Below are 27,972 nucleotides of genomic sequence, written 5' to 3' on the forward strand. Positions count from 1 at the left end.
CTTGGTAATGCCAGGTCCTCACTTCCACCTGTGGGGACTGGAGTCACAGAGCCGTCAAGTCTTCATGGGGTGTACACCCTCCCTTTTGCCAGTCCTCATCACCCCGGGACTCACACCGAGGCCTTTCCAGTGTCCTCGCATCATCCTTTTTCTCATTAAGAGGAACATGAAGTGGGTCTCTACTCACAGCCTATCACAAGTGAGGGCGAGACCTGCAGAGAGGGCTGTGGTGGCTTCAGCTTTGCTTGGCCCACCCTGTCCATGCTGCATTGGTGCGGAGGGGCAGGGAGCGGTGCAGGCCGACCCTGGTTCCTGCCTCAGCCCCACACTCCTTGCACCTGCAAGTGAAAGGTCTAAGCTGGGCAGGATCAGGGCACCTTCTACTGCAGGGTCAGGTAGAGGTGCCTCCACCTCCCAAGGCTCACCCCATGCCAGGGGCCCGGACCTTGAGAGCCCAACACCAACTCTCCAGGGCAGAAAGAAAACCAGACCCCAGGGCTTTGGGCTTAAACCATCTAGAGGAAGCAGCAGGAGGTCCCAAATCTACTTGAGTGACACAAGGGTCATTCTCTCTCCAGGGGCAGGGGAGGGTGAGTGGAAACCCATTGCTCAGATAAAGAACTACCACTGAGGGTGGCCCCGCAGCCTATACTGGTGTTCACTGGTGTCTTCCTTTACTGCCTGGGGCTGGCATGGAATCTGCTCAAATGCAGGCAGCTGGAGGTGAGCCCACGGGCTGGCGCTCCCAAGTGCCAACCACGAGGAAGTCTGGAGAAAAGACCAGGGAGTGGGGGCCCTCGTGAGAAGCAGGAATTGGCAGCAGGGGCCACCAGCAGAACACACGAAGGGGACAATGGCAGGAGGAGGAAGATTCAGCCAGGCTGGGTCTCAGCCCCGTCACCTCTTAGCTGGATTTGGTGAAGCCTCCGGCCTGTTCCTCCTTTCTGTCAGCGCTTCATCCCTGGGTGAGCGTGGGCCCAGCGCACAGCTGGCTATAGGTGTTTGTTGATCAATAACCGCTCACAAAAATGGCAACAGCACCAGCACAGCTTCACAAATAGAAACGAATTTCACCAACGTCCTGGCAGGAAACCCTCCAGGAGGGATGACACCAGCCCTGCTTTACTATTACAGACGTGAGCCTCCGAGAAGCAGTGACTTAGTGCTCACACAGCCTGGAAGGAAGGGACACACTTGACCCTCAGTCTCAGACCCCATCAGACCACCAATAATTCTCTCTTCAAACCCAGCTCTGGTCAAGGCTTAGCTTCACCCCCAAATCACCCACAGGGCAGCCTCAACTCCTCTCCCCAGCACTCCAGCCACCCCTGCCCGGCCTAATGCTCGGGACATGGGCACCTCCCTCCACAGACCCTAAACCCCAGCTCCAGGGCTTTGCTGGCCCCAAACCACCTACACTTATTACTCATGTGTTATTTTTACACTGCCTTCCCCTCAGGCTTGCGTACTGTGGTGTTATCTGACACCACTTTTCCAGCTCTCTGATACCAACCGGGGCTAGCGTCAGGGCCCACAAATTAAAGGGCTCAGTCCCATAAGACTGTCGCACTTCTGATGGAGTCACAGATGGGGTGCCCAGGCAACCCACATACTTCCTTCCTGGCCAACTACACATTCAGGGGTTCCCATGACTCCACCCCCTCAGGTTCAATAACTTGCCAGAATGACTCAGAACTGAGAAGCACCCTGCCCTGACGCTTCCCGGTGTGGTGTCCTCAAGGATGCAGTGCAGATGGGAACAGCCACACTGGGGAGATGAACAGGCAAGATGGTAGTGACTGATAGTCACTGGAATCTCAAATTTTGTTTTATTTATTTATTTATTTTTTTGAGGCAAGAGTTTCGTTCTGTCGCCAGGCGCCAGGCTGCAGTGCAGTGGCGCGATCTCGGCTCAATGCAACCTCCACCTCCCGGGTTCAAGCAATTCTCCTGCTTCAGCCTCCTGGGTAGCTGGGACTAATTTTTTTTGTATTTTTAGTAGAGACAGGCTGTCACCATGTTGGCCAGGATGGTCTCGATCTCTTGACCTCATGATCTGCCTGCCTTGGACTCCCAAAGTGCTGGGATTATGGGCTTGAGCCACCACGTCCGGCCTTATTTTTATTTTTTTGAGACAGAGTCTTGCTCTGTTGCCCAGGCTGGAGTGCAGTCATGCAATCTTGGCTCATACAACCTCCACCTCCCAGGTTCAAGCAATTCTCCTGCCTCAGCCTCCTGAGTAGCTGGGACTACAGGCATCCGCCACCATGCCCGGCTTTTTGTAGAGGCAGGGTTTCACCATGTCGGACAGACTGGTCTCAAACTTCTGACCTCAGGTGATCCGCCCACCCCAGCCTCCCAAACTGCTAGGATTACAGGTGTGAGCCACCATGCCCAGCCTGCCCGGAACCTCAAGTTTGTGAAGAGCTCCACCTCCAGCACCCAGACTCCCAGGAGTCACTGACTGGGATTGAAAGTTCCCGCCCTCTAATCACCTGGTCTCTCTGATGCCAGACCGACCCTGGGGCAATCTAGGGGCCCTACTCTAAACTTCATTAGCATGAAGTTGAATGGGCTGGAAAGGAGTTTGTTTTGAGTAACAAAACACACTCAGGAAATTCCCAGGGCTGTAGGAGCCCCATAGGAACCCAGGAGGAAGACCAAGTATTTCTTAGTATCCCACACACATCCTTCCTTCAGTTCTCCAGTTATCATAACTCTACTCATCCTTCACATTCCACCATCACCGTCTAAGAAATCGCCCCTGAATTTGCTGCAGGATACAGATTGCTCCTGGGTGCAGCTCTGGTGTGAGCTTGCAGAGGCAGCGCAGTGCCCTGGGCAGTCCTGCACACACCACAACTGTCAGATCAAATGGCAGTGTGGCCCTAGCCCAGCGTGGCAGGAGCTGAGTGCCACTGGCTGGGTCCTGGAAACCTGCACATCTTTCCTCTGGGCCAAGGAAACAAACAACACAGACAGCATGTCTCCCTGCTGGCCCCATCCCCAGGATGGAGGCCGTGCACCGGGCACTGCACTGTGCTCTCGCTCCCCAGCAGCCGGGAGTGTCTGGAGGATGTTGGAAAGTTCGGCAAACGCAGGCTCAGCAGCTCCTCTGTAGACAGAAAGGGCTTACGGAGGAGACGTGGCACCACATCAAGCTCTGGTTAGAATCCAAAACCAAATGCCAGCCCCTAGGATCACAGACCAGGTGTGAAACGCAGGCAAGGGCACCCCAGGCCTGCACCACTTGCATCAACTGTGACGGTACCGAGAGTGGAAAAAACATGAACTCAAAATGTTTTCTTCCTCTGCTCTCTCGACAACAAAAGACATCTGCGGCCAAATGTGTTGGGGATTTCTGCCCCCACACCAAGCAAGCAAGCAAGCAATTCTGCAGCCTACACCAGCTGGGTATCCTCCAACTCAATTCAGTGCTGACCCTATCTATACCATCGGGAAACGGAATACACAGCTTCATGGCTCTGTCACACAGGATCGCCCCCTGCCACATCCGACTGACCACCCTTTCGGGTGGGATGATTTGCCAGAGTGGCTCACAGAACTCAGGGAAATTTTACTTATGTTTACCAGTTTCTTACAAACGTTATTAGAAAGGATACAAATCGCCAGATGAAGAGTCACACAGGGTGAGGTTTGGAAGGGTCCTGGGCAAGTGCAGGAGCTTCTGTCCCCACAGAGTGGGGGTGCGCCACCCTCTTGGCACATGGACAGATCTCCACAGGTTCACAGAAGCTCCCCTGTGCTCCTGGGCCTTTTATGGAGACATCATTGGATAGGCGTGGCTGAAGCATGGCAACTGTGTTGAGATGAGATTGGACAAAAAGCCTAAGGTCTAAACCCAGCAAGGCCTGTCTGTCTAGATGCTTCTTGGCCTCTCCTTCCTGGGTATGGAGCAGGACCCTCTCTGGAATGAGGGTCTTATAAGCCACAGTCAGGTAAGTGTCTGGCATTGAACAAGTGAAATGACGGCAGGAGACAGATTGTGTTTTCTGAGGCCTGCAGTGCCCCAACATTAGAACAAGGGCTATGGGAGTAAAGAACCAGGAACTGTGGACAAATAGCATCTACACACACACACACACACACACGCAAAATATCGCGGCACCCCAGGCGGCACCTGGAGTGTGTCGGTCATACTTCTTGCAGATCAAATAGAAACAGCAGGACTATAGGTACTGCCCAAGGTCTCCTAGCCAGTCAAGGCCAACCAGGAGTCCACAGACCACAGCACAGTTCTGGGCCTGGGATGGAAGTTGGGGAGCATCCAGATCAGAGTCCACTCCCACTGAGTGGTGGCCATGGACGGAATGACAGAGAGGTAATTAGTAACCACATATGGCTGTTTATTTGATACATGGCTCTGTACAAAATATTTACACATAATTCTTTACAGAATAAGTAAACCACCTGAAGGTAATTAGATAATGCTTTCTTCTCAATGGCAAGGGAGAATCCTGGTGTCAGTGAGTTATAAAACAAACATTCTCCTTCCAAGGCCACAGCTCAAGCAAATGCCGCTTGCTTCCCGGGATCTGAAAAGCTGTGGCTTGGGACCCTGGTCACATGCACCTCCTTTCCTCGACCCCATCAATTCCTTCAGTATTTACAAACAGGCTTGAGTGCTTGTGGAAGGAGGGGCAGCTGCTGCCCACTGAAAAGACGACAAGAGGGCCAACTTGCTATGGGAGAACACGGGGAGTATCTGCCGCATCATCACCTCTGGAAGAATTTCCTTTGCCCAGATGAATACACTGCTTTCTAAATTAATCCATCTACATCACACTCACCCCAAGGTGGGGCTCCTGCCATCGAGAATGATCAATCACTTTGAGCTTTTTTTGGTTTTAAAGTGCTTAGTGGCCAGGCGTGGTGGCTCACACCTGTAATCCCAGCACTGTGGGAGGATGAGGTGGGCAGATCACCTGAGGTCAGGAGTTTGAGACCAGCCTGGCCAACATGGCAAACCCCATCTCTACTAAAAAATATAGGGGGAAAAAAAAGAAATATTAGCCAGGAGTGGTGGCAGACACCTGTAATCCCAGCTACTCAGGAGGCTGAGGCAGAGAGAACTGTTTGAACCTGGGAGGCAAAGGTTGCAGTGAGCTGAGATCGCACCACTGCACTCCAGCCTGGGGGACAGGAGTGAGATTCCATCTCAGAGAAAAAAAATAAATAAAACAAATAAAAATAAAGTGCTTAGTGTAACAGCGTAGACACGACTCTGGCTCACCAGCTGCCTGGTATGTGGGACACTCTCCACCCTGCACACAACAGGCATGCAAGGATGACAGGCAGTCTGGATATCGTGGGGTGGAGTGCTCTGGCACGTTCACTTTAAGAAAATGCCTGCCAAGAGAACAATGCCCAGGAAAGACCAGGAAAACACAAGTACATGGCTGCTTTATACCACAAATCCCCCTTCTTTAAAGCAGCAAAAGGCACTTTTTTTTTTTCAGGCCAGAGTTAATATAAAACAAACCTGGCTTTGCTTACAGGGAAGCTGTCCCAGAAGGAATGAGTGATGCCTCTTGTTCCTTAAGGCCTGGAGAGTCTTGGAGAAGCTTGGGCAGGGGGGCTGGCTATTCCAGGCTCCTGCCAAGCTCTGTCCCTTTCTGGGTGTCAGCAAGTTTCCAATGACATTTCCAACCAGGTGGGAGAGACCAGCAGTTGAAGAGACAAATCAGACCCAAAAACTGACGCCAAGGTAGTGAGTGGGTGCCTGTTTGAGAGCAGAAGGACTATTTGAGGAAAACAGGAAGAAAAGCTGTCAGAAAGTGGCACTTTGGAAGTGGAAAGTGGTTTGCAAATAGCAACTCTGGCTAAAGCAAAATGTTAAACAACCAAGTACAAAGTAAAGTTCAGGATCTTAGAGGCTCATCCTTCTGATGAGAACTATTTTTTCTCATGAAGAAACTATTATTACTTTAAAAGTGAGGGTAATTTATGTAGTGGGTGTATATATTCTAAAAATAGTAATAAAAGTACTTTTAATAAGCAGTTAAAATAAGCTGTGTGGCTTGTAGAAGAAAACAGGGAGGGAAAAAAAGGCAGGCAGAACTAGTCCAGGTCTAGGCCCTAAAAATGAGCAATCCTTCCCACTTCACTGGAAGTGCCCATGCAGTTTCTAGGCTGAAAATAGGTAGGATTTAACTAGTAACCTAGTTCCCATCTGTCTCTGACTTCTGACCAGCTGATGGAGCTGCTCGCGCCAATCATGCTCCCAGACAAGTCCTCTGCCCTCTTGCTCTCAATCCCAGGCCTGACTCCTTCAGCAGCACTGGCCTCCTTCTGTGTCCATCGGATGTGTCTGATGCAGGCAGAGCAGGAGCAGTGAAGACGGCATCCCATGCTCTGCTCACTTTCTACAGGGTGACTAGGGGGTTCCCAGTAACCAGGGCAGCCCAGGCCCAGCAGGTTGCAAAGGCAGCCAGAGGCTTCAGAAACACACTTCTTCCAGCACTAGGGGAGGTGGCAGAGAGCCCATCCAAAAGCCCACTGGGAGGGGATAAGATTCTGTGCCAGGCCCTCAGGTGCCCTCTGTCAGGCAGGCTCTGCTACTGGCCTCTGAAGTAAAGGCAAACATGAACAGAAAGGGCAGGGTGGCAGGAATAGAAAACTCTGGACAGAAATCCTTTTAATAAAGGAAATTCCACCCCTCCCAATCCTTCCATGGAAGGGTGAGACCTTAATGCGATGTAAGAGGCAGGTCTTCTCTGGCTTTCAGGGAAACAGCTGCAGCTGAAACTTAGGGGCCCACTCCAGGGCACTTTTCACCACAGCCAGCGCGGCCGCTCCAAGTGCCACTGTCAGCCCCATCACTGCCAGTTTCACAAAGCGGTTGGTCCTTGGTTTGGTCAGGACATCTTTTGTTCGATCCTCAGGCCGCAGAAGTCCCCGAAACCGCTGCCGCAGCACCATATCAGGCCTCTGCTGGGCTGATGCCAACTCAAAGTCTTTGAAGGTAGAGGCTGCCGTCCTGCACGGGAAAGAGAAAGAAGGAAGTGGTATGAAAGACGAGGAGGAAAAACTACACCACACAGGCTGAGGGCAGAGCCTGTCAATGCTGGGAAAGCTCTTCTGATAAAGACCCATGTGTCTACAGTGGGGGATTCCACTGGCCTAAGCTCAGATCTCTGGAAACATGCCCCAGCACTGTCCCACCAGATAGAAACCTTCCCTCAATTCTGCTCATTCACAGCCACCCCAACTCAACCAGTGTCCCAGCCTCGTTCACCTCTCAGCTTGCTGCTGGGCGGCAGCCTCCCGAGCAAGTTCAGATGGAGGAAACTGAACAAAAAGGTCTCCTGCTCTGCTGATCAGTGTCTCGTAGGGCAGGTCCTGAGGGATCTGGGACAATAGGTGGTGGACCGAGGCCATGTCACAGTCACAGTCCAGGACTTCCTGCTCGCGATACAACACAATCTGCAGGGAGGTAGTAACGGTCAGAGACCAGACACACGGGGCCTGGGCCTCTTGCACTCCATTCTCCTTAGAGATGGATTTAAACTGGTGACAGACAGGACTCAGCCCAAATGTTCAGCAAACTTCTGTATCCATCAAGGAAGTAATAACATATATAGTCTCAGTGCTGCTCCTACTGCCTGGCCCTTCCTGCAAACTTCCACCCCATCACGTGAAAGCCTGACCAGTTACAATCTAAGTCCTTCCAGGCACATTGGGTTGCTCAGATGTACCTTTAAGTCTTGAAAGAAATGAAGGAGATTCTCTTAGGAGAAAGGAGGAAAATTATTGGGAGATTCCTGGAGCTCCAGCATAGAAGAAATGAAAAATGTTCATAAATCCGCAGATGCTCAAGGGACCAGTGGCCAGTGAAGGGCTTCCCTGAGTTCCCCCCTCCACCCATCACTCAGGCCCTTCTACTAACTGGAGCCCCCACTCTCCACCACAAGCCATCTCCCTTGTATATCATGACACCAGATCTCTTCTTTTCTTAAATCTGGAGTCGGCAGCTTGTGCTACTCTTTCCCTAATTGTGTTCATCAGCTGAATGTCAATAGGAACCTGACAATTCACAATCCACATTAGCATTTTAAAAGTTCAGAAGAGTCATGCAGCAAAAAAAAATCTGATTTTGTTTGCCCAGCATTTCCCAACTTACTATTTTTTGTGTGTGACACTCTCATTAATATTGCACAGAATGGTGTCCAGGTACACCAGCCTGGGAAGTGCTGTCTTTTGCATCTTTCCATAATCCCCAGGTTTCCCTTCAGGGAAAATGACCGCAGTGGGATGGGTGACGGTGAACCTAGTTGCTGGCTCATGGCCTGTACCTACCACGGCTGCAAAGTAAATGGGCATCAGTGGGTGGCAGGCCAGGAAGAAGTCATATAACCGCACGACGTGCCTGAAGTCAGACAGGACATGGCCAAACCAGGTGATGAGCCAACTGAGGGCAAAGATGGTCCCCACCTCAGCACTAGAAACAAAGGAAAGCCAGGTGTCAGGTCCTGTGGGCCATTCCTTCCCTGTCTCTGGGCTTTCTTTGTCCTCAGTGCTGGTGAGAAGGAAGCATTTAGGAACAGGATTTCTGGAAATTTCAGCTACCTAGGAATTCAGCATCTTGTCCTCACAAAATAGTTAACACAAAGTCTTTAAGGTGTACCACAACACTAACACCACAACAGGGTCCTGGCTGCTTCATCTCACTGGGTACTCTCCTAATGTCCAACAAGTGTCAACTGCAGGAACAAGAAGCAGTTGTTTTCAGAGAACTACACCATGACTCTCCTTCTGAGTAAGACTTCTCCTTCTGAGGGGCACAGGTACACATTCCCAGGCCTAAAAACACGACTGCATTAATTTTTCAATTAACATGAAATAACTGAAATCTTAAAATGTAGCCATTACCTTAAAAAATTTTTTTTAAAAAAGGCCGGGCACAGTGGCTCATGCCTCTAATCCCAGCACTTTGGGAGGCTGAGGTGGGTGGATCATGAGGTCAGGAGTTCAAGAACAGCCTGGCCAACATAGTGAAACCTCGTCTCTACTAAAAATACAAAAATCAGACAGGTGTAGTGGTGGGCACCTGTAATCCCAGCTACTTGGGAGGCTGAGGCAGGAGGATCGTTTAAACCTGGGAGGTGGAGGTTGCAGCGAGCTGAGATTGTGCCACTGCACTCCAGCCCAGGGGACAGTGTGAGACTATGTCTCAAAAAAAAGAAAAAGAAAAACAGAAAGAAAAAGAGGCATTGGCCAAGAACACATTTCCACCTAAAGAGAGAAGAAACAAAACATCATATGAGATTTGCAAAAAAAATACTTCTCTTTGATAGGTACTTGGGAAATAAAATAACCCACTGTTGGTCTTCTTCTTCTCGCTTCTGAATCCCACAGGACTTTGTGCTTCTCTTGTAGCAATAACCTCAACCTCTCCCTTGGCATACATACCTTATCCACCTCTCCCCACTAGATGTAAACTCAAGGAAGGGGCTATGTCCCCCAAAGAGCACAGTCCTCAAAAAGTGCTCCAAGAACTGAGTTATCCAGATTGCTGGTGACTGGAAAGAACAACTCAGCAGAACTTAACAAATACACTGAAGATGATGAGGAAACTGCACTGGATTTGTGAAAAGTGTTTCAGGTGTGGGGGGTGTGAGCATGTGTAAAACGTAGACACATATGTACCTCTGCATGAAGTCATGGAGCTCTGGATTCACCTGGTCAATGATGGGCATCAGGTAGTTCAATATATGCTTGGTGTTGTCCATCGTTGGATCCATAAAATCCCTGGAGGGAGACAATTTAATGAGCCTGAGTACCAAATACTTAGATCAGGGCTGGGGTTAGCATGGGCTCAAACTCCTAAAAAAGCTGACCAGAAAACAGGCCAATGAGTTATCCCCAGGAGGGCTGAGGAGTGAAGCCCACCTTCTCATGTTCCTCTACACTGGTACCTGAGGTGGTGGGTAGATAATTTTTCTACCAGGGATGTTGCCAGCCTCTCGCCTACCACCAGCAGAAACGTGACCACAATGTCATGGTAGCCCTGGTAGTAGTGCAGCTGAGGGTTGCGCTCCAAGATGAGGAGGATGATGTCAATCAGTTCTTCCTGGAGCCCTTCTCTCTGTTCTTCTGGCATCCCTGGGGACAGGAACAGACAGGAGAAGCCTTTTAACCTACCAAGAGCCTAGTAACAAGGAGGTCAGGAAGAAGGCTAGCAGTCAATTTTCAAAGAAAATGAATTACAATACTGCTGGGGATGGAAGCCGCAGACGACCTCTGCCTCCCGATGTGACGCAATGACAGAGCTCAGCATCACGTCTACAGGATCTCTATCAACAGCGCACAGAACTAAATCTCACGACAAAGAAATACCCAATATACCAAAGTAAGAGAAATTTAACAAAAATAACTGGCCTCATACAATACAAAGGAATTGTTCCAGATTAAAAGTGGCTAAAGAGATACGAAGATGGTATGAGAAATGCGTAAATCTTTATTTCCTTTTCCAGGGAAGCACATTACTAGAATAAATGGTAAAATGTAAATCTGTGGATTAATTATTTTTCATTGTTGTTACTGATTTTGCTCAGTGTACTATGATTACTTAGGAGCTTTATATTTAGGAAATATATCCTGAAATATTTAGGGGTTAAAAAGATGTCATGTTTATAACTTATTCTTTTTTTCTTTTTTTTTTTAAAAATGAGGGTTCACCATGATGGCCAGGCTGGTCTTGAACTCCTGACTTCAGGTGATCCACCCACCTCGGCCTCCCAAAGTGCTAGGATTACAGGTGTAAGCCACTGTGCCTGGCCTGTAACTTATTCTTAAATAGTTCAGAGAAAAAGTTTATGTGTAAAGTAAAGGAAGCAGAGACGGCCGCTAAAAAAGCAAATGGAGTAAAATGTTAAAAGGAAATCTGGGTAAAGGGTATCTGGGGAATTCTTTGTCCCATTTTTACAACTTTTCAGTAAGTATGAAATTATATAAAAATTAAAAAAAATTAAAGTTGCACATTCCCCTTTAAACAAAGCAAATATTACAGGAAAGATGGATCTTCTTGATCCAAAGCTGAAAATAGGAAGCCTGTCCTGGGAGTTCTTTCAGAGTAAGGAGGTAGTTCTGCCAGCAGTCAAAATGCCAAGCCTTAGCCTCATGAGCCACGTTAGAAGAATGACACACGCACAGCTTCCCTACACCATTAGCTTTTAGTTAAAAACGGATATTCAGACAGAGAGAAAGCAGCTAATGTAAGGGTGCAAACTGAACTGGACAAAGGATTGCAGGTAAGAGCAAAGCTCACCTCCCCTTCTCAAAAAAAGCATACTCTAAAAGATACATAAGGAAAGGAAGCAAACCAAGGACTGCTGATTGGTGAAGCAGTGAAAGGAGGAAGAGTAAAAATTAAACTCTATGTCAATTTTTAGCAAAAGAGCAGTGAGCCAGGCCCAGAAGATCATGAACGAAAAAAGAATACGAAGCCAAATAGTAAGTTCAGCCTACAGAAAGAATCCAGACTTTACATAAATGGAAGAGGAGTAAAGGGTTCAGAGGGAAAACAGGTTACCTATGAAAAAATGGGGGCGGGGTGCAGTGGCTCATACTTGTAATCCAAGTACTTTGGGAGGTTGAGGTGGGCAGATCACTTGAGGTCAGGAGTTCGAGACCAGCCTGGCCAACATGGTGAAACCCTGTCTCTGCTAAAAATACAAAAGCAAACTGGCTGAGCATGGTGGCGGGCACCTATAATCCCAGCTACTTGGAAGGCTGAGGCAAAAGAACTGCTTGATCCCAGGAGATGGAAGCTGCAGTGAACTGAGACAGTGCCATTGTACTCCATCCTGATCAATAAGAGCAAAACTCTGCCTTAAAAAAAAAAAAAAAAGAGAGACAGGCATCTGTTCTTTGTGATCTCATCTGAAACAGCAGGCTAGGAAAAGGGGACGGACCCTGGGCATGTGCTTTTATCAAAACCACGCTGGCAGGCTACTGCTACCTGGGGATCTCAAGAGCCTATCCAGGGAGCAAGAATGCCAGCAGGAAAGCAGCCCCTTCAACAACAAAAGCCAGGCCAGAGCATAGTGCAGAAGAGGGAGGCAGGGAGCTCAGAGGCTCCTGTTCCCTTTAGCAATTCTCCTCCCTTCATGACCTAAAGGTGGAGCTGCCAGAGGAAGAAAAATAGGTCATCCATGTGAGGTTTGTTGCCCAGTTCCCTTCACTGTGAAAACTGAGACAATGGTCCTGCTTTTCTTTCTTCCTGAAATGAAGAGGAATATACTCTATATCTATTGCTGCTGAACAAATTAAGGAATATACTCTTACACATACAGGGAATACCTCTCTTCCCTCTAAGGAATCTTACATATGTATGTGCAAGGTATCACAATTTTTAAACTTAATTAATATATTAATCATTCTTGTTAGTGCTCATTCCACACCAATCTTCTCTTTATCGCCAGACTGATGGCTCTAACAATCCTTATTAACTCCTTTTTGTGGCTTCAAGGAAAAACAAAAACCTCTTCTCTCATTCACCACCTCTAGGCCAGAAGAAATTATTTTTGGTTCAGGCTTTCACAGTGGGGGTCTGAAAGTGACCAGTCAACAAAAGGATGATTCAGCAAACGGAGAGTTCTGAAGGTCCCTGAGGAGGCAGGGTCCAGCATATTAGGACACGTGGTATGACCTGGGACAGATACAGTCTTTCCAAATGTGGCAAGACTGGGAGAGTCTCTCACCAGGAGGGAACCGCCGCAATGACCGCCGGACGTCCAACAACACTTGTTGGTAGTCCTTGCTCATCTGCCGTAGGTTCTTCCCTATTGAAGGAAAAGGAACGTGTTATTGCAGGAACACCTGAGAAGCCAGACCAGAAGCAAAACATTCTAGGATGACATGAAAGGTCTAGAGGACACATGTCAGCTCTCCCCTGAAGAGGATATGACTCAAGAAACAACATTTGGCAGGGAATCCCTAGTTTAGTTCCAAACATCATGTTTCATAAAAGTCACAATGACCCTAAGAGAAGGGAGCACAGACTTCCCAGGAGGCAATACAGTGGGGTGGGAAGGAGAGTAAAGACATAAGGAGGCCTCAGGCAGAAGCCCACTGTGCATCATGGGGAACTGCTCTGAATTTCAATGTCCACAGCTAAAAAATAAGGATATTCCCTTCCAAGGATCAAATAAAATCATGAATGTGGGCCGGGCACGGTGGCTCACGCCTGTAATCCCAGCACTTTGGGAGGCCAAGGCGGGCAGATCATGAGGTCAGGAGATCGAGACTGGTCTGGCCAACATGGTGAAACGCCGTCTCTACTAAAAATACAAAAAATTAGCCAGGTGTGTGGTATGTGTCTATAATCCCAGCTATTCAGGAGGCTGAGGCAGGAGAATCACGTGAACCCAGGAGGCAGAGGTTGGAGTGAACTGAGATCGCACCATTGCACTCCAGCGCAGGCAAGAGTGCAAGACTCCATCTCAAAAAAGAAAAAAAAATCAATGTGAGAATAATAGACTGCTGAAAAAATCCTAATACCTATAAAGTTGTGAGAGCACTAAGCTGTTTAGAAAGGTATATTGAGACTCACACAAAGAACCATCTAACATCTCTTGACTCAGCAATTCTAAAACTAAGATGCTGCAAAGAGGAGACAGTCCTGTGTTCAGCTGCTAAGTCCAATACAATGTGACAGTAAGGAGGCAGACTCTAGCTATTATATATAGAACAAGTGTATATTTCCCTCAACCAAACCAAGTGCTATATAATAAGCATACATTTCCCTTGCAACCCAGATCAAAAGCTAGTACAGGTGGGCAACACTTCCTCACACAGGCTTCATGGTATAACAAGAGGAGGGAGGTTTGGAACTTGATAGAAGAGCATCGTCTCAAGACTCAGGCTGTGAATATGGCACTGCTTTAGCCTTCCAACAAAAAGCTGACTGCTCTGAGGCAGCCAATTTCAAGGATAATAACAAGGCAACTCGACACCTGCTGGGTGGCATCATGACACTGTGAACTTTTTGGTGGCAGAGGTCCTGTTTTAATCATCTCCAGTACCTGGCACACAATCACAGCACAACTAATATTTGGCAACTGAATGAAAGAATCCTTAGCACTTGGCATTTCGCCATGATGGCAGGAAAGCAACAAGGTGAGTGCCTTGAGTGAATGGCCAGCAGAGTGGATTCATCATTCTACAGGACCTTCTTTACTATTCTGAACTGCACTCCAAAGAATTCCTTTTACCACATGGGCCTTGCACATTAGTTACGTAACTGCTTTTCACAGAATTACAGAATTTTGGAATTCCAAAGGATCTCAGTATTTCCCAATAAAAAGAGGGTATTTTCTTTTCTTTTTTTTTTTTTTTTTTTTTGAGACAGAGTCTTGCTCTGTCACCCAGGCTGGAGTACATTGGTGCAATCTCGGCTCATTGCAATCTGCCTCCATGGTTCAAGCAATTCTCCTGCCTCAGTCTCCCTAGTAGCTGGAATTACAGGCATGTGCCACCATGCCCAGCTAATTTTTGTATTTTCAGTAGAGATGAGATTTCACCATGTTGGCCAAGCTGGTCTCAAACTCCTGACCTCAAGTAATTCACCTGCCTCGGCCTCCCAAAATGGTGGGATCACAGGCGTGAGCCACTGTGCCCAGCCAAAAGAGAGTGTTTTTGTGTGTGTTTGATTTTACTTTACTTTTAGAAATCGGATCTTGTCATGTTGCCCAGGCTGACCTCAAACTCCTGGGCTCAAGTAATTGCCCCTCAGCCTCCTAAGCAGCTAAGACTACAGCCGTGAACCACCATGACTGACTAATTTTTAAATTTTTTGTAGAGACAGGGTTTTTCAGTGTTGCCCATGCTGGCTGCAAACTTCCAGTCTCAAGTGATCCTCCTGCCTCAGCCTCCAAAAGTGCTGGAATTACAGGTGTGAGCCACCTTGCCCAGCTACAAAATACGCATTTTTAAAAAATACTTGCCAAGCAAGTATGTTAAAACAAAGAATATGCATTTTAAATAAACTCACTTGCCTAGCCTATATTTTAATCCCTAATAAAGAACTTGGCTGGGCATGGCAGCTCACACTTGTAATCCCAAGTGTGAGGAGGACCATTTGAGGTCAGGAATTCAAGACCAGCCTGGTCAACAGGCAAAACCCCATCTCTACTAAAAATACAAAATTAGGGGGGCATAGTAGCACAGATCTGTAATCCCAGCTACTAGGGAGGCTGAGGCAGGAGAACTGCTTGAACCCAGGGAGCAGAGGTGGCAGTGAGCTGAGATTACACCACTGCACTCCAGCCTGGGTGACAGAGTGAGACTCTGTCTCATAAACAAACAAATAATAAATTAAAAAAGAACTCATCCCACGTTTGAATAAAACTCTACTTATTGGATTGGCTTTATTTTCAGAATGGGCCCAAGCATTTCCCAAAACACCCTAGATTTACTCATATACCCTTGGTTTGAAAGGAGCATAAAAATTAAAGATGTGGAATTATTTTCTCCCTGTCTCCTAAACAAGCTCCCCTCACAGCCTCCCCCACTCCCCTTACCTGATATAGGAGGTGGGTCATTGGCATTGACATTGAGGAGCTTGGGCCACACTTTTCGTCTGATCTCGTCAGTCAGGAGTCCTCCTTCACTAATAGCCATGCGTCTAAGGGCAGCCACATCAGTGGGATCACTGTTTAGAGCCTGGTGTATCTCTGCCACTTTCTTTTTCCTTTTGGCATTAAAGTCTGAAAATAAGGATGGGGAAGCATTAGGCGCACATTCAGCACGTGCATGCTTTCTGCCTAGGAATCAATCTTTTGGTTTGGGGCGCAGGTAAGTGTCTCCTCTTAGACAGCTCTAAGACTGCCTGCCAGCACAAAGTCTCAGCCAGATACACTATTCATTTCAGGCCCAGTCTACTGAGTCTCATGGGGGAGGCTTGGACAGCTCATCATAAAATAGATTTTAAATTGCCAATTTTATAAAAGATAGTTGCTTTTTATAGGTCTGAACCGAAAAATCATAGGCATAGACCAAAAATAATTATTTGCTGTTATTGTTTTTAAGACACAGTGTCTCCCTAAGTTGCCCAGGCTGGACTCAAACTCCTAGGCAAAATCGTTCCTCCCACCTCAGCCTCCCAAACAGCTGTGACTTACAGGTGCACACCAACACACCTGGCCCAGAAATAATTGCATGTACCTTCTTTTTTTTTTTGGAGACAGAGTCTCTGTCTGTAGCCTAGGCTGGAGTGCAGAGGTGCAGTCTTGGCTCACTGAAACCTCTGCCTCTGCCTCTGCCTCCTAAGTCCTGGTTCAAGCAATTCTCCTGCCTCAGCCTCCCGAGTAGTTGGGCTTACAGGCACATGCCACCATGCCCAGCTAATTTTTGTATTTTTAGTAGAGACAGGGTTTCACCATGTTGATCATGCTGGTCTTGAACTCCTGACCTCATGATCCACCTGCCTTGGCCTCCCAAAGTGCTAGGATTACAGGCGTGAGCCACTGCACCCGGACTAAATGTACATTTAAAAAAAAAAAAAAGATAAGTGAGGCTGGGCACAGTGGCTCACGCCTGTAATCCCAGCACTCTGGGAGGCGGAGAAGGGTGGATCGCCTGAGGTCAGGAGTTTGAGACCTGCCTGGCCAACATGGTGAAAACAAGTCTCTACTAAAAATACAAAAATTAGCCGGGTGCAGTGGTTCATGCCTGTAATCCCAGTGCTTTGGGAGGCCGAGGTAGGTGGATCACCTGAGGTTAGGAGTTTGAGACCAACCTGACCAAATAGGGTGAAATTCCGTCTCTACTGAAAATACAAAAATTAGCCAGGTGTGGTGGCGTGCGCCTGTAGTCCCAGCTCCTTGGGAGGCTGAGGCAAAAGAATTTCTTGAAGCTGGGAGATGGAGGTTGCAGTGAGCCAGGATTGCACCACTGAACACCAGCCTGGGCGACAGAGAAGACTCCATTTCAAAAAAAAAAAAAAAACAAAAACAAACCAAAAAAAAGATAAGTGAAGAAAGCTGTATTAAAAACCAGACAAATCTTGGTTCACATCTTGTCTCTGCCACCTATCTGATCCAGAATCTTGGGCAGATGACTTCCCTACTCTGGGCCTCTGGATTCATACCTTCTTTTCAGGATAGTTACACCATGGTACACAGTAGATACTTACTAAATATTAGTTCCCCTCTTCACTGAGAAACAGATGTATTTTACAAATCAACCTACAGATATTTAATTAGCATATAATATGCAAAGCACTAAGGAGATATACTGTGTAAGTAACAAGCAAGGAATTACAATTACAATAAATGCTCAGTAAATTCAGCATATCTAGCAGTTAGTGTCAATGTTTTCATAAAAGAATGTGTGTTCATTAAAACCCAAACTTCACAAAGCATATACATCTCTTACTGTAACAATTTTTTTCCTGTTGTTTAGATAGGAAAAAATGCATGTCACCAAAACTCAATACTACACTGAAAACAAAACCACATGAAAAGGTCTCCTGTTACACGATACTACAAGTGGCCAAAACATTAGACACACACAGAGATATTTTCTTTCTTTTTTGAGATAGAGTCTCACTCTGTCGCCCAGGCTGGAGTGTATTGGTACAATCTCAGCTCACTGTAACTTCCCCTTCCTGGGTTCAAGTGGTTTTCCTGCCGCAGCCTCCTGAGTAGCTGAAATTACATGCATGCACTACCATGTTCGGCAAACTTTTTGTATTTTTATTTATTTATATTTTTTAGTAGAGAAGGGGGTTTCACCATGTTGCCCAGGCTGGCCTCAAACTCCTGACCTCAGTGATCCACCTGCCTCGGCCTCCCAAACTGCTGTGATTACAGGCATGAGCCACCATGCCTGGCCAACACAGATATTTTCAAAAGCAGACTGTCAACGGGTACTTAGGTTTCCAGTGTGGCTGGTGGGGTGAGAGGCTGTGATACTGCAAAGGAACTGTTTCTTAAAAACCACAGTAAGTAATGTTTTAAGCATCTTACATCCTTGTATGATAGTCTGTTATTCACAGGCATTTTGCCATGTTTAAATTGCTTTTTAGAGCTGGTCCCGTGTGGTGCTGTTTTCAACTCATTGATCACAATCAGTTAGATTTCTTTCTACCTTTTCCACCCCCACTGCTTCACTTTGACTAGCCTTCAAATGAATAAATGAATAACTTTTTTAGAAAATTGGCTAGGAATTTGTGGTTAGTAGCTATCATCTAATTTTTCTATGTGAAATAAAAAGAGTATTGCTTTTTGGTCTTTTGGCTAAGATAAAGGAGTAATAGGCTCTGAGAGTTTTCATGTAGCATGGCTTGCTGAACTTAAGTGGATGATGCCTGTATTTTGGTTCCTTCTGACTGCCGGTACAATTGACAAAGTAAGTCAAAACACAAGAAACGTTACACAAGACAACACCAAATGTCACAGACAGTAGATTATAACTGTCAAAAAAGGTGCGTGCAAACAATAATGATAAAGAGCTCAAAGAGACTGCAATGGGTCAGGGCCAAGCTAACCTGAGAAGTGTACCTTAAAAAGGAAAAGAAGCAAAACTCTCTTGGCATGCTTAACTGTGATGCTTAACGGACATCCTTGCAGTAAAAGATGACCCTTCTAAAATAAATTCTCAGCTGGGAGTGGTGGCTCACGCCTGTAATCCGAGCACTTTGGGAGGCTAAGGCAGGCAGATCACCTGAGGTCAGGAGTCTGAGACCAGCCTGGCCAACATGCTGAAACCCCATCTCTACTAAAAATACAAAAAACTAGCTGGGCATGGTAGCAGGTGCCTATAATCCCGGCTACTCAGGAGGCTGAGGCAGGAGAATCACTTGAACCCAGGAGGTGGAGGTTACAGTGAGCCAAGATCGTGCCACTGACCAGCCTGGGCAAGAGTGAAAGACTCTGTCTCAAATAAATAAATAAACTATCGGCTTTAGACACACTTATCTTTGGTCTCTCAAGTTAAACCCAAAGCAGTACCTGTCATCTCTGCCTTTTCTTCATTTTTGCCTCCCCTTGCTTCCAGGATACCTTCTTCATTTTCCTGCCAAGACCATTCATTCCGCTGGAGTGGAAAAGTCCAATGCCGTGATACCAGAGTCTTGCTTAGTCACCCAGGATGGAATGCAGTGGCACAATCATGGCTCACTACAGCCTCAACCATATATATATATATATATACACATATACATATACACACACACAGACACACACACACAGGTCAGGAGTTCAAGACCAGCCTGACCAGAGATGGGTGAAACCCAATTTCTACTAAAAATACAAAAATTAGCTGGGCCTCAGTGGCTCATGCCTGTCATCCCAGATAATCAGGAGACTGAGACAGGAGAATTTTTGAACCTGGGAGGTGGAGGTTGCAATGAACTGAAATCGTGCCACTGCATTCCAGCCTGGAGCAGTGGCTCATGCCTGTAATCCCAGCATTTTGGGAGGCCGAGATGGGTTGGATCACTGAGGTCAGGAGATTGAGACCGGCCTGATCAACATAGTGAAACCCTGTCTCTATTAAAAATACAAAAATTAGCTGGGCATGGTGACAGGCGCCTGCAATCCCAGCTACTTGGGAGCCTGAGGCAGGAGAATCACTTGAAACTGGGAGGTAGATACAGCAGTGAGCCGAGATCGCTCCACTGCACTTCAGCTTGGGTGATAGGGTAAGACTGTCTCAAAAAAAAGAGTTGCCTTGTTACAATAAAGCTAACTGTGTATACACACAAAGGGAAGGGAGGACATACAGGGGCTGGAATGAAGGGTATAGAAGAAAGGCCAGGAGATATGGCCCTTCCATTTGACAGTAAATAGACTAAATTGAAAAACATTTACGCAGTATACTAGGTGCAAGGCACCAGAGTTCATGTGAAATGGAAGACATCACCAGAAGGTAGGGTAGACTTTAGAAAGGACTAACATCAGAAGCTACATTAGGTTTTAGAAGGGACACTAAGGTGCTTCCTCAGCAATGTTCTAGTCTGAGACCACAGGCAGTCTACAAACTGTTTCCATGACAAAGGTACAGATTACCTTTTTTTGCTTCTTTTTTTTTTTTTTTTTTTTTTTTTGAGACAGAGTCTTACTCTGTTGCCCAGGCTGGAATTCAGTGGAGCAATCTTGGCTCACTGCAACCTTTGCCTCTCGGGTTCAAACAATTCTCGGACCTGAGCCTCCCAGGCAGCCAGGATTACAGACACATGCCACCATCTCGGCTGGCTAATTTTTTGTATTTTTAGTAGAGGCAGGGTTTCACCATGCCACGCTGGTCTCAAGGTCTCAAACTTCTGACCTCAAGTGATCTCCCTGCCTCAGCCTCCCAAAATGCTGGGATTAAAGGCCATTACGAGCCATTACATCCGGCCCATTATTAACATAAATGAAAGTTGGTACTGGTAAGTCACAGGTGAGCTACCCATGAGACCTCAAACATAACCACATAAACAGAGGCACCACCTGGTTTGGAGTCACGTGCAATTGGAGGTGCAGACAGAAAAATAATACAAGTGACTTTTCACCGCGGTAAACCCACACTCCTGGCTTAACTGTTGTTTCCTGGTGACCTAGCAGGTGACATTTGTTCTCATTTGTCTGAGATCTTCCTGGTTTATACATAGAGTTCTGGCATAATTGTTCACAGCAAACCCTTTCTGCTCCCTGTACTCTCAAATATGTCCCAGTTTGGATGCCAAATTAAATGGTTACCCTACCTAGAAATCATTAAAAATAAAACCCCTTCTGAGCACAGTGGCTCAAGCCTGTAATCCCAGCATTTTGGGAGACCGAGGTAGGAGAATTACCTGAGGTCAGGAGATCAAGACCAGCCTGACCAATATGGTAAAAGCCTGTCTCTACTAAAAATATAAAAATTAGCCGGGTGTAGTGGTGCACGCTTGTAGTCAGCTACTCAGGAGACTGAGGCAGGAGAAACACTTTGAACCCAGGAGGCAGAGGTTACAGTGTGCCAAGATCGAGCCACTGTACTCCAGCCTGGACGATACAGCAAGACTCCATCTCAAAAAATACATAAATAAATAATAAAATAAAATAGGCCAGGCATGGTGGCTCATGCCTATAATCCCAGTGCTTTGGGAGGCCGATGCAGGCAGATCACCTGAGGTCAGAAGTTTGAGACAAGCCTGACCAACGCGGTGAAACCCTGTCTCTACTAAAAATACAAAATTAGCCAGGTGTGGTGGCTGACGCCTATAATCCCAGCAACTTGGGAGGCTGAGGCAGGAGAATCTCTTGAACCTGTGAGGCGGAGTCTGCAGTGAGATGAGAGCATGCCATTGCATTCCAGTCTGGGCAACATGAGTGAAACTCTCTCAAAAAAATAAAAAATAAAATAAAAAACACTGCCAGACATGGTTTTTAGTTGAGACATGGCTCACGCCTATAATCCCAGCACTTTAGGAAGCCAAGGTGGGCGGATTGCTTGAGCCCAGGATTTCCAGACCAACCAGCCTGGGCAACATGGCGAAACCTTGTCTCTAAAAAAAATACAAAAGCTAGCTGGGCATGACAGCGTGCACCTGTAATCCCAGCACACTGGGATTAATTAAGAGGCAGAGGCAGGTTGTAGTGTGCCATGATTGTACCACTGCACTCCAGCCTGGGTGACAAAGTAAGACTCTGACTCAAAAACAAACAACAAAAATCTCCAATTCCCTCTGTCAGCATAGCACCTAACTAGTCAATTGTTCATGAGATGTGTTAAGCTCTTGACTCAGGTGTGTCCTTCCATCCATTCATCCATTCATCCACCTGTCCATTTGTCCAGCCGTTTATTCATCACTGTTTCACTTAATGAGTGTCTACTTGTACTAAGTACTGTACTGGGGATAAAAAGATGAATGACTCCCTCCTAGTCCAAAGAGCTCACAGTAGGAACACAAGCAATTATTATGTAAAATAGAAATCTGAAGGATTATGAAAATGCAGAGGAAAGAATGATTACTGCTAAAGCAGTCAGGAAAGGCTTCACCAAAAATCAATTCTGTTCCCTCTTTTTTTTTTTTTTTGAGACGGAGTTTCACTCTTGTTACCCAGGCTGGAGTGCAATGGCGCGATCTCGGTTCACCGCAACCTCCGCCTCCTGGTTTCAGGCAATTCTCCTGCCTCAGCCTCCTGAGTAGCTGGGATTACAGGCACGCGCCACCGTGCCCAGCTAATTTTTTGTATTTTTAGTAGAGACTGGGTTTCACCATGTTGGCCAGGATGGCCTCGATCTCTTGACCCTCGTGATCCACCCGCCTCAGCCTCCCAAAGTGCTGGGATTACAGGCTTGAGCCACCGCTCCCGGCCAGAAGACTTTTTATATAACATGGGTTGAGGCAAAACATGAGCAGAATTTAATTTCCGACAGAGAAAAAAAAAAACTTTTTTTTTTTAAACTTGGGAGTACCCCTGCACTCGCCCATACATCAGGAATTGAGAGCACTTGAATGGCAATACTAAATACTGCTTGAGGGAAGCTGAGATTCAGAAATCGTGTTAACCTATTTGCTAAGAATATGATAATTCTTCTTCAGTTTGTTTAGACATACATCCACCCCATCTCTCTTTCTAAATAAGCTATTTGGCAATCTAGGGGAAGGGAAACCTTGTATCTTGAGGGAAAAAAACACTCAATTTAGTTGTGCAGTCAACTAAATTTCCATGAGGTTTGGCAAACCATTTGCCAGAATGTTAGTTAATTCTGAACTCAGATCCTCAAATCATATCTCCCATAACTCATACTCATTTCTCTTAAGATGCCGTTCTAGGTTTTTTTGTTTTTTTTTTTTGAGACAGGGTCTTGCTCTGTCACCCAGGCTGGAGTGCAGTGACACAATCACGGCTCACTGGAGCCTCAACCTCTGGGGCTCCAATGATTCTCCTGCCTCAGCCTCTCAGGTAGCTGGGACCACAGGCAAATGCCATCTGGCCTAGCTAATTTTTGTATATTTTTTTTTTGTGGAGAAGGAGTCTCACCATGTCACCCAGGCTGACCTCAAACTCCTGGGCTCTAGTGATCCACCTACCTCGGACTCCCAAATTACTGGGATTATAGGTATTGGGCCACCATACCAGGCCTCCGATTCTGTTTTTAATCCTGCATTTCAAAATTTAGTTACTACTTCAAAATTTTTGGCACTCTGTGGGAACTCAACAAATATGTGCAAAATACAATTAGTTTAGTTATTGTTCCTCACTGGATTGCAGTAAATGACATTATTTTTTTCGTACTGTTAAAATGATGCTCACTGCAGAATAGATCTGTAGACTCTTTGGCCTGTTTCTAAAACTACTAGTGTTTCCCTGAGTAGGATGCTGCCCCAATGTAGATTTCGGCTGCTCTTTTTTCAGGCCCCAACACCACCTTCCTCAATCCTACATCCTAGTGACTAAATGTCAGCGGCAGATGGAGAAAGCACTCCCACGTCTGCCACTCTGACAAATGCTTTATTGCACCTAAATGTATAGGCTCTCATTGTGACATAAAAAGGGAAGAGGAAACAGAAAACTCAAGTGAACTAAAGATGTATGAATTACAGAGTGAGATCAACTGCTAGACGACACAGGGAAGGAGATTAGCAGCGTCTCCATTGAAAAATAAATTCACACGTCCTGTTTATTTCAGAAAGAGAAAAATCATAGCGCTACTCTTGGGATGTTCAGGAAAAGATTAAAATAAATATCTACTATCTATTTTATTTCAATATAAATTTTATATATTTAGAGCAGGACACACATTTCTGGACTTGAGAATGCTATATCTGGCTTGGGATAAAAGCTCACATTTCATCTTCAGGTAGAATGTATATCATTCTCATCTCCCTCAATCCTTTCTTCTCCAATTTCTTTACTGCTCCACTTCTAAGAGAGTGCACTATTATTCCAAAGCTGAAACCTTCTAAATTCCCTCACAGTAGAGGTCTTGGCTATCGTAAGTGTGATGGAATGAAATGACTGTCCTACAGCTGGCTGCAAAATGTAAGGCTGCTATAAATAAATCCCTGATGCCTGAAAAGTAATTCCTTCAACAAAGGAAGATAGGTATGACTGTGGCCCACTCTTCATTAAAATGCTTATTTTTATTCATTTATAAAGAGGGCAAAGCAGATTTTATTTGAGGGGCGCCACAGCAATAGGTACAGAAACAACTGCAATAGGGTCTTGTAGTCAGGGGAGATCAGACTCAACTCCGTAAAATGCTAATTTTAACAATGGGACACTTTATCTGAACTGTAGGTCTCAATGGTTCAGAAAAAGATGACACAACCCGCTATAGTCTTAAACCTCTCCCAACTCTGGCTACAGAATTCAGGTCAAGATTTCTGCCTCCTCAGAGTAATAGGCATGTCCAAAATCACCTAGATTAGGGCACTTAATATACAGGGAAGGGACATTAACTAAAGATGACCACTAGCTATGCCTTCTCTAAAAGTTTTTTCATGTATTTTTTCGTATCACCAAAACAAGTACTAACTTGGACCAAGTAATTTACATAAAGAAATGTCGTCTGAGAGTACAAAATTCCATACTGACTATTTGGTTTAAGCTTGCATACCATAAAAGCTTTACAGTCTTTAAACTCAAGTTAAGCTCAAATTAAGCAATGCCAGTTTGAGACAGAATCTCGCTCTGTTGCCCAGGCTGGAGTGCAGTGGCACAATCTCGGCTCACTGCAACCTCTACCTCTCGGGTTCAAGCAATTCTCCTGCCTTAGCCTCCCAAGTAGCTGGGATTACAGGGATGTGCCACCACGCCCAGCTAATTTTTTGCATTTTTAGTAGAGACGAGGTTTCACCATGTTGGCCAGCCTGGTCTTGAACTCCTGACCTCAGGCGATCCACCCGCCTCGGCCTCCCAAAGTTCTGGGATTACAGGAGTGAGCCACTGTGCCAGGCGGCAATGCTAGTCTTAAAACAAGGGATGTGGGGAACGTTATGTGTGGAGGAAGGGAGACAGACATCCCCTACGCCCACCTCCAACTCCTGATATTGACATTGGAAATTAACTTAAAAATTTATCCCTATAGGCCGGGTGCGGTGGCTCACGCCTGTGATCCCAGCACTTTGGGAGGCCGAGACGGGTGGATCACGAGGTCAAGAGATCGAGACCATCCTGGTCAACATCGTGAAACCCCGTCTCTACTAAAAATACAAAAAATTAGCTGGGCACGGTGGAGCGTGCCTGTAATCCCAGCTACTCAGGAGGCTGAGGCAGGAGTATTGCCTGAGCCCAGGAGGCGGAGGTTGCGGTGAGCCAAGATCGCGCCATTGCACTCCAGCCTGGGTAACAAGAGCAAAACTCCGTCTCAAAAAAAAAGAAAAAAAAAAATTATCCCTATAGTCCCAGCTCCTTAGGAGGCTGAGGTGGGAGGATTGCTTAGGCTTAGGAGTTGGAGGTGGCAGTGAGCTTTGATTGTGACACTGCACTCCAGTCCAGGTGACAGAGCAAGATCCCATCTCTTTAAAAAAAAAATTATGCTTGAACTTTATGTCTGTACCAGAAGACCACAGCGGGGGAGGCAAACCTATCTCAGTCTGGGTAAAGTCTTATTAAACACAAAATAAAACAAAGTAATCTCTGTTTTTGAAGGTCTTAATTAGTAGTTTCTACAAAACAGTATCCAAATTAGCAGAGATTCTGATAACTACCTGGAACATAAAGCAGGTATCAAGAAAGAATGTTTTCCTTCCGCTACAGCCGCCATTGGAGAGCAGTAGCCATGGCTCTTCACCACCCTGTGGTCATGGGCCCAAAAAGGTGACCAAGAACATGAGCAAGCCAGGCACAGCCGCCACCGCGGGCATCTGACAAATACACCAAGTTCGTGCAGGACATGATCAGGGAGGTGTGTGGCTTAGCCCCATATGAGCAGTGTGCCATGGAGTTACTGAAGGTCTCCAAGGACAAACGGGCCCTCAAGTTGATCAAGAAAAGGGTGGGGCCACACTTCCGTGCCAAGAGGAAGCGTGAAGAGCTGAGCAACGCCCTGGGCACCATGAGGAAAGCCGCTGCCAAGAAAGACTGAGCCCCCTCCCCTGCCCTCTCCCTGAAATAAAACAGACTGGCAGAAGGAAGGAAGGGAGGGAAGGAGGGAGGGAGGGAGGGAGGGAGGGAGGGAGGCAGGGAGGGAAGAAAGAATGTTTTACCCGTACAATGGAAAAAGACAATCTAGTGAGTAAACCAATCTGGCCATAAACACTACAAAAGAGGGCTTCTAGCATTATTAACTTTGCCAACAAGATTCTCATATGATTAAAAACAAAAAAGAAACTCATCTCTAAATTTGTCCCATTCATCCAGAGAAACAAAATCAAGGAAACTAGAGGGGGTCAAGTCTTGCAACAGACACACAGCTGCAGTGCAACAGGTCACAAGACCCATGTTGCCTAGGGCACTGACTGTCATGCCATGAGGACAAACAAGTCACACAAACACCAGCAAAGAAAGGGTTACGATGCCAAAGGGTTCAGAGCTCCACTCCCATTCAGTAACAGAACATGAGAAAAAGGGGAAAACAGAAAATCAGCCCGGATAAATAAAATATAAAATAAAATATGGATACCGGGAGGTTCATCAAAGTATGTGGGTTGAATAATGTGTTTGGCTCTGTTATGGGCACCATCCATCAGAGGACTGGAAATGGGGAAAGTCGCCTTAGTCTTTCTCAAGAAAAAAAGATTATTTAACTTGGTTCATGGTATACATTCATAATTTTAACTGTCATGAATTTATTGAATGAAAAACATATTTGAGAACATAATGTGCAACAAAAACATGATTTCACAGAAATTATCATCTATATTAAGAGTATAAAAATAGAATCGATTTTTACACAATTATTTACTTATTATTATGAGATAGGGTCTCCCTCTGTCACCCAGGCTGGAGTGCAGTGTCACAATCACAGAGTAGCCTCGAAGTCCTGGGCTCAAGCTATCCTCCCGCCTTAGCCTCCTGAGTCGCTGGAATCACAGGTTCGAGCCTCCATAATCGCTTAACATTTTAAAAAAAACTTTTTGTAGAGATGGGGCCTTGCTATGTTTCCCAGCCTGATCTCGAAATCCTGGCCTCAATCGATCCTCCTACCAACTCCTCCCATAGCGCCCGGCCGCTTTTACACAATTAAGTAACATTAGAATAGGTGGCAGAAGACAGAAAGTAGATTCGTGGTTGCAAGGAGTCGTGAATACTGGGGAATGGGAAGTGCCTGCTAAAGGGTAAGGGTTTCGTTTTGGAATCAGACAGCGGCCATGGCTGCACAACTTTGTGAATGTGCTAAGAATCACTGAACTGTGCACCTTAAAGGGAGAACTGTACGGTAATTAAATAAGCGGACAGCGCGTCAATCAAGCCGACGACAGTGAATGAAGTTCGGGAGAGCTGTCTTCCCTCAGGAAGGCGGCTCCGGGAGTCTGCGTATGTGGCGGATGCCTGGGCCGGGGTGGGCCTGGCCTCGGCGCTCGGGGAACCCCGGTCCTCTCCAGAAGGAAGAAAGCCGGGGCGCGCAGCTCCCGCCCGCTCTTCTGCCTGGGGATGCAACTCCGCCGCCAGGCTCCCTCGGGTCAGCTCGGCAGCCGCCCGAGCCCCCCAGTTCCAGGCCCTCTCCTCCTCAGACGTGCCCCGGACCCTCAGCCTCTTCCCCTCTCGCCGCCCCGGACCCCGCCACAGCCCCCGGCCCCCAGCGCGCGCTCCTCCGGCGCAGCCTCTGCCGCTAGCTGCCCCTGCCCCCCGGGCCGCCCTCGCAGGCCGCTCCCGGCGCCCCGGTTGGCTTCCGTACCTGCCTTCTCCGCGCCGCCGTCCCAGCGGCTGGAGGTGGGGCCGTGGCCCTGCTCACTCCGGAGGGCCATGCCCCGGGGGCCCGGGCCCCCACCCGAGCCCCAGCTGGTGATGGAGCCGGGAGAAGACGCGGCTCCGACCACTGGACGCAGCGCCCGCTCGGCATCGGCAGGCTGGGCTCCGTCGGCCAGCG

General features: G+C 46.9%; 1 protein-coding gene and 1 pseudogene across 3 annotated transcripts; one reads left to right on the forward strand and one right to left on the reverse strand.

The window, feature by feature from the left end:
- Positions 1–4,346: 4,346 nt before the first annotated feature.
- Positions 4,347–27,961, reverse strand: TBC1D20 (TBC1 domain family member 20). 2 transcript variants are annotated; one of them, XM_002747417.6, is made up of 8 exons: positions 27,781–27,961; positions 15,546–15,731; positions 12,726–12,806; positions 9,939–10,125; positions 9,670–9,771; positions 8,320–8,461; positions 7,259–7,446; positions 4,347–7,000 (listed from the first exon to the last, which is right to left on the reverse strand). In XM_002747417.6, the coding sequence occupies exons 1-8, from the start codon at positions 27,848–27,850 to the stop codon at positions 6,745–6,747; spliced, it is 1,212 nt and encodes a 403-aa protein (XP_002747463.1). In that variant the 5' UTR covers positions 27,851–27,961; the 3' UTR covers positions 4,347–6,744. The 2 variants fall into 2 exon arrangements, with proteins under 2 accessions (XP_002747463.1, XP_035154083.1); XM_035298192.3 differs by lacking the exon at positions 12,726–12,806.
- Positions 25,723–27,285, forward strand: LOC118153532 (large ribosomal subunit protein eL36 pseudogene; annotated as a pseudogene). Its single transcript, XR_013535066.1, has one exon. The product of XR_013535066.1 is annotated as a large ribosomal subunit protein eL36 pseudogene (transcript).
- Positions 27,962–27,972: the final 11 nt, after the last annotated feature.

This window comes from Callithrix jacchus, chromosome 5, assembly GCF_049354715.1.
Source record: "Callithrix jacchus isolate 240 chromosome 5, calJac240_pri, whole genome shotgun sequence".
Lineage (NCBI taxonomy): Eukaryota > Metazoa > Chordata > Mammalia > Primates > Cebidae > Callithrix > Callithrix jacchus.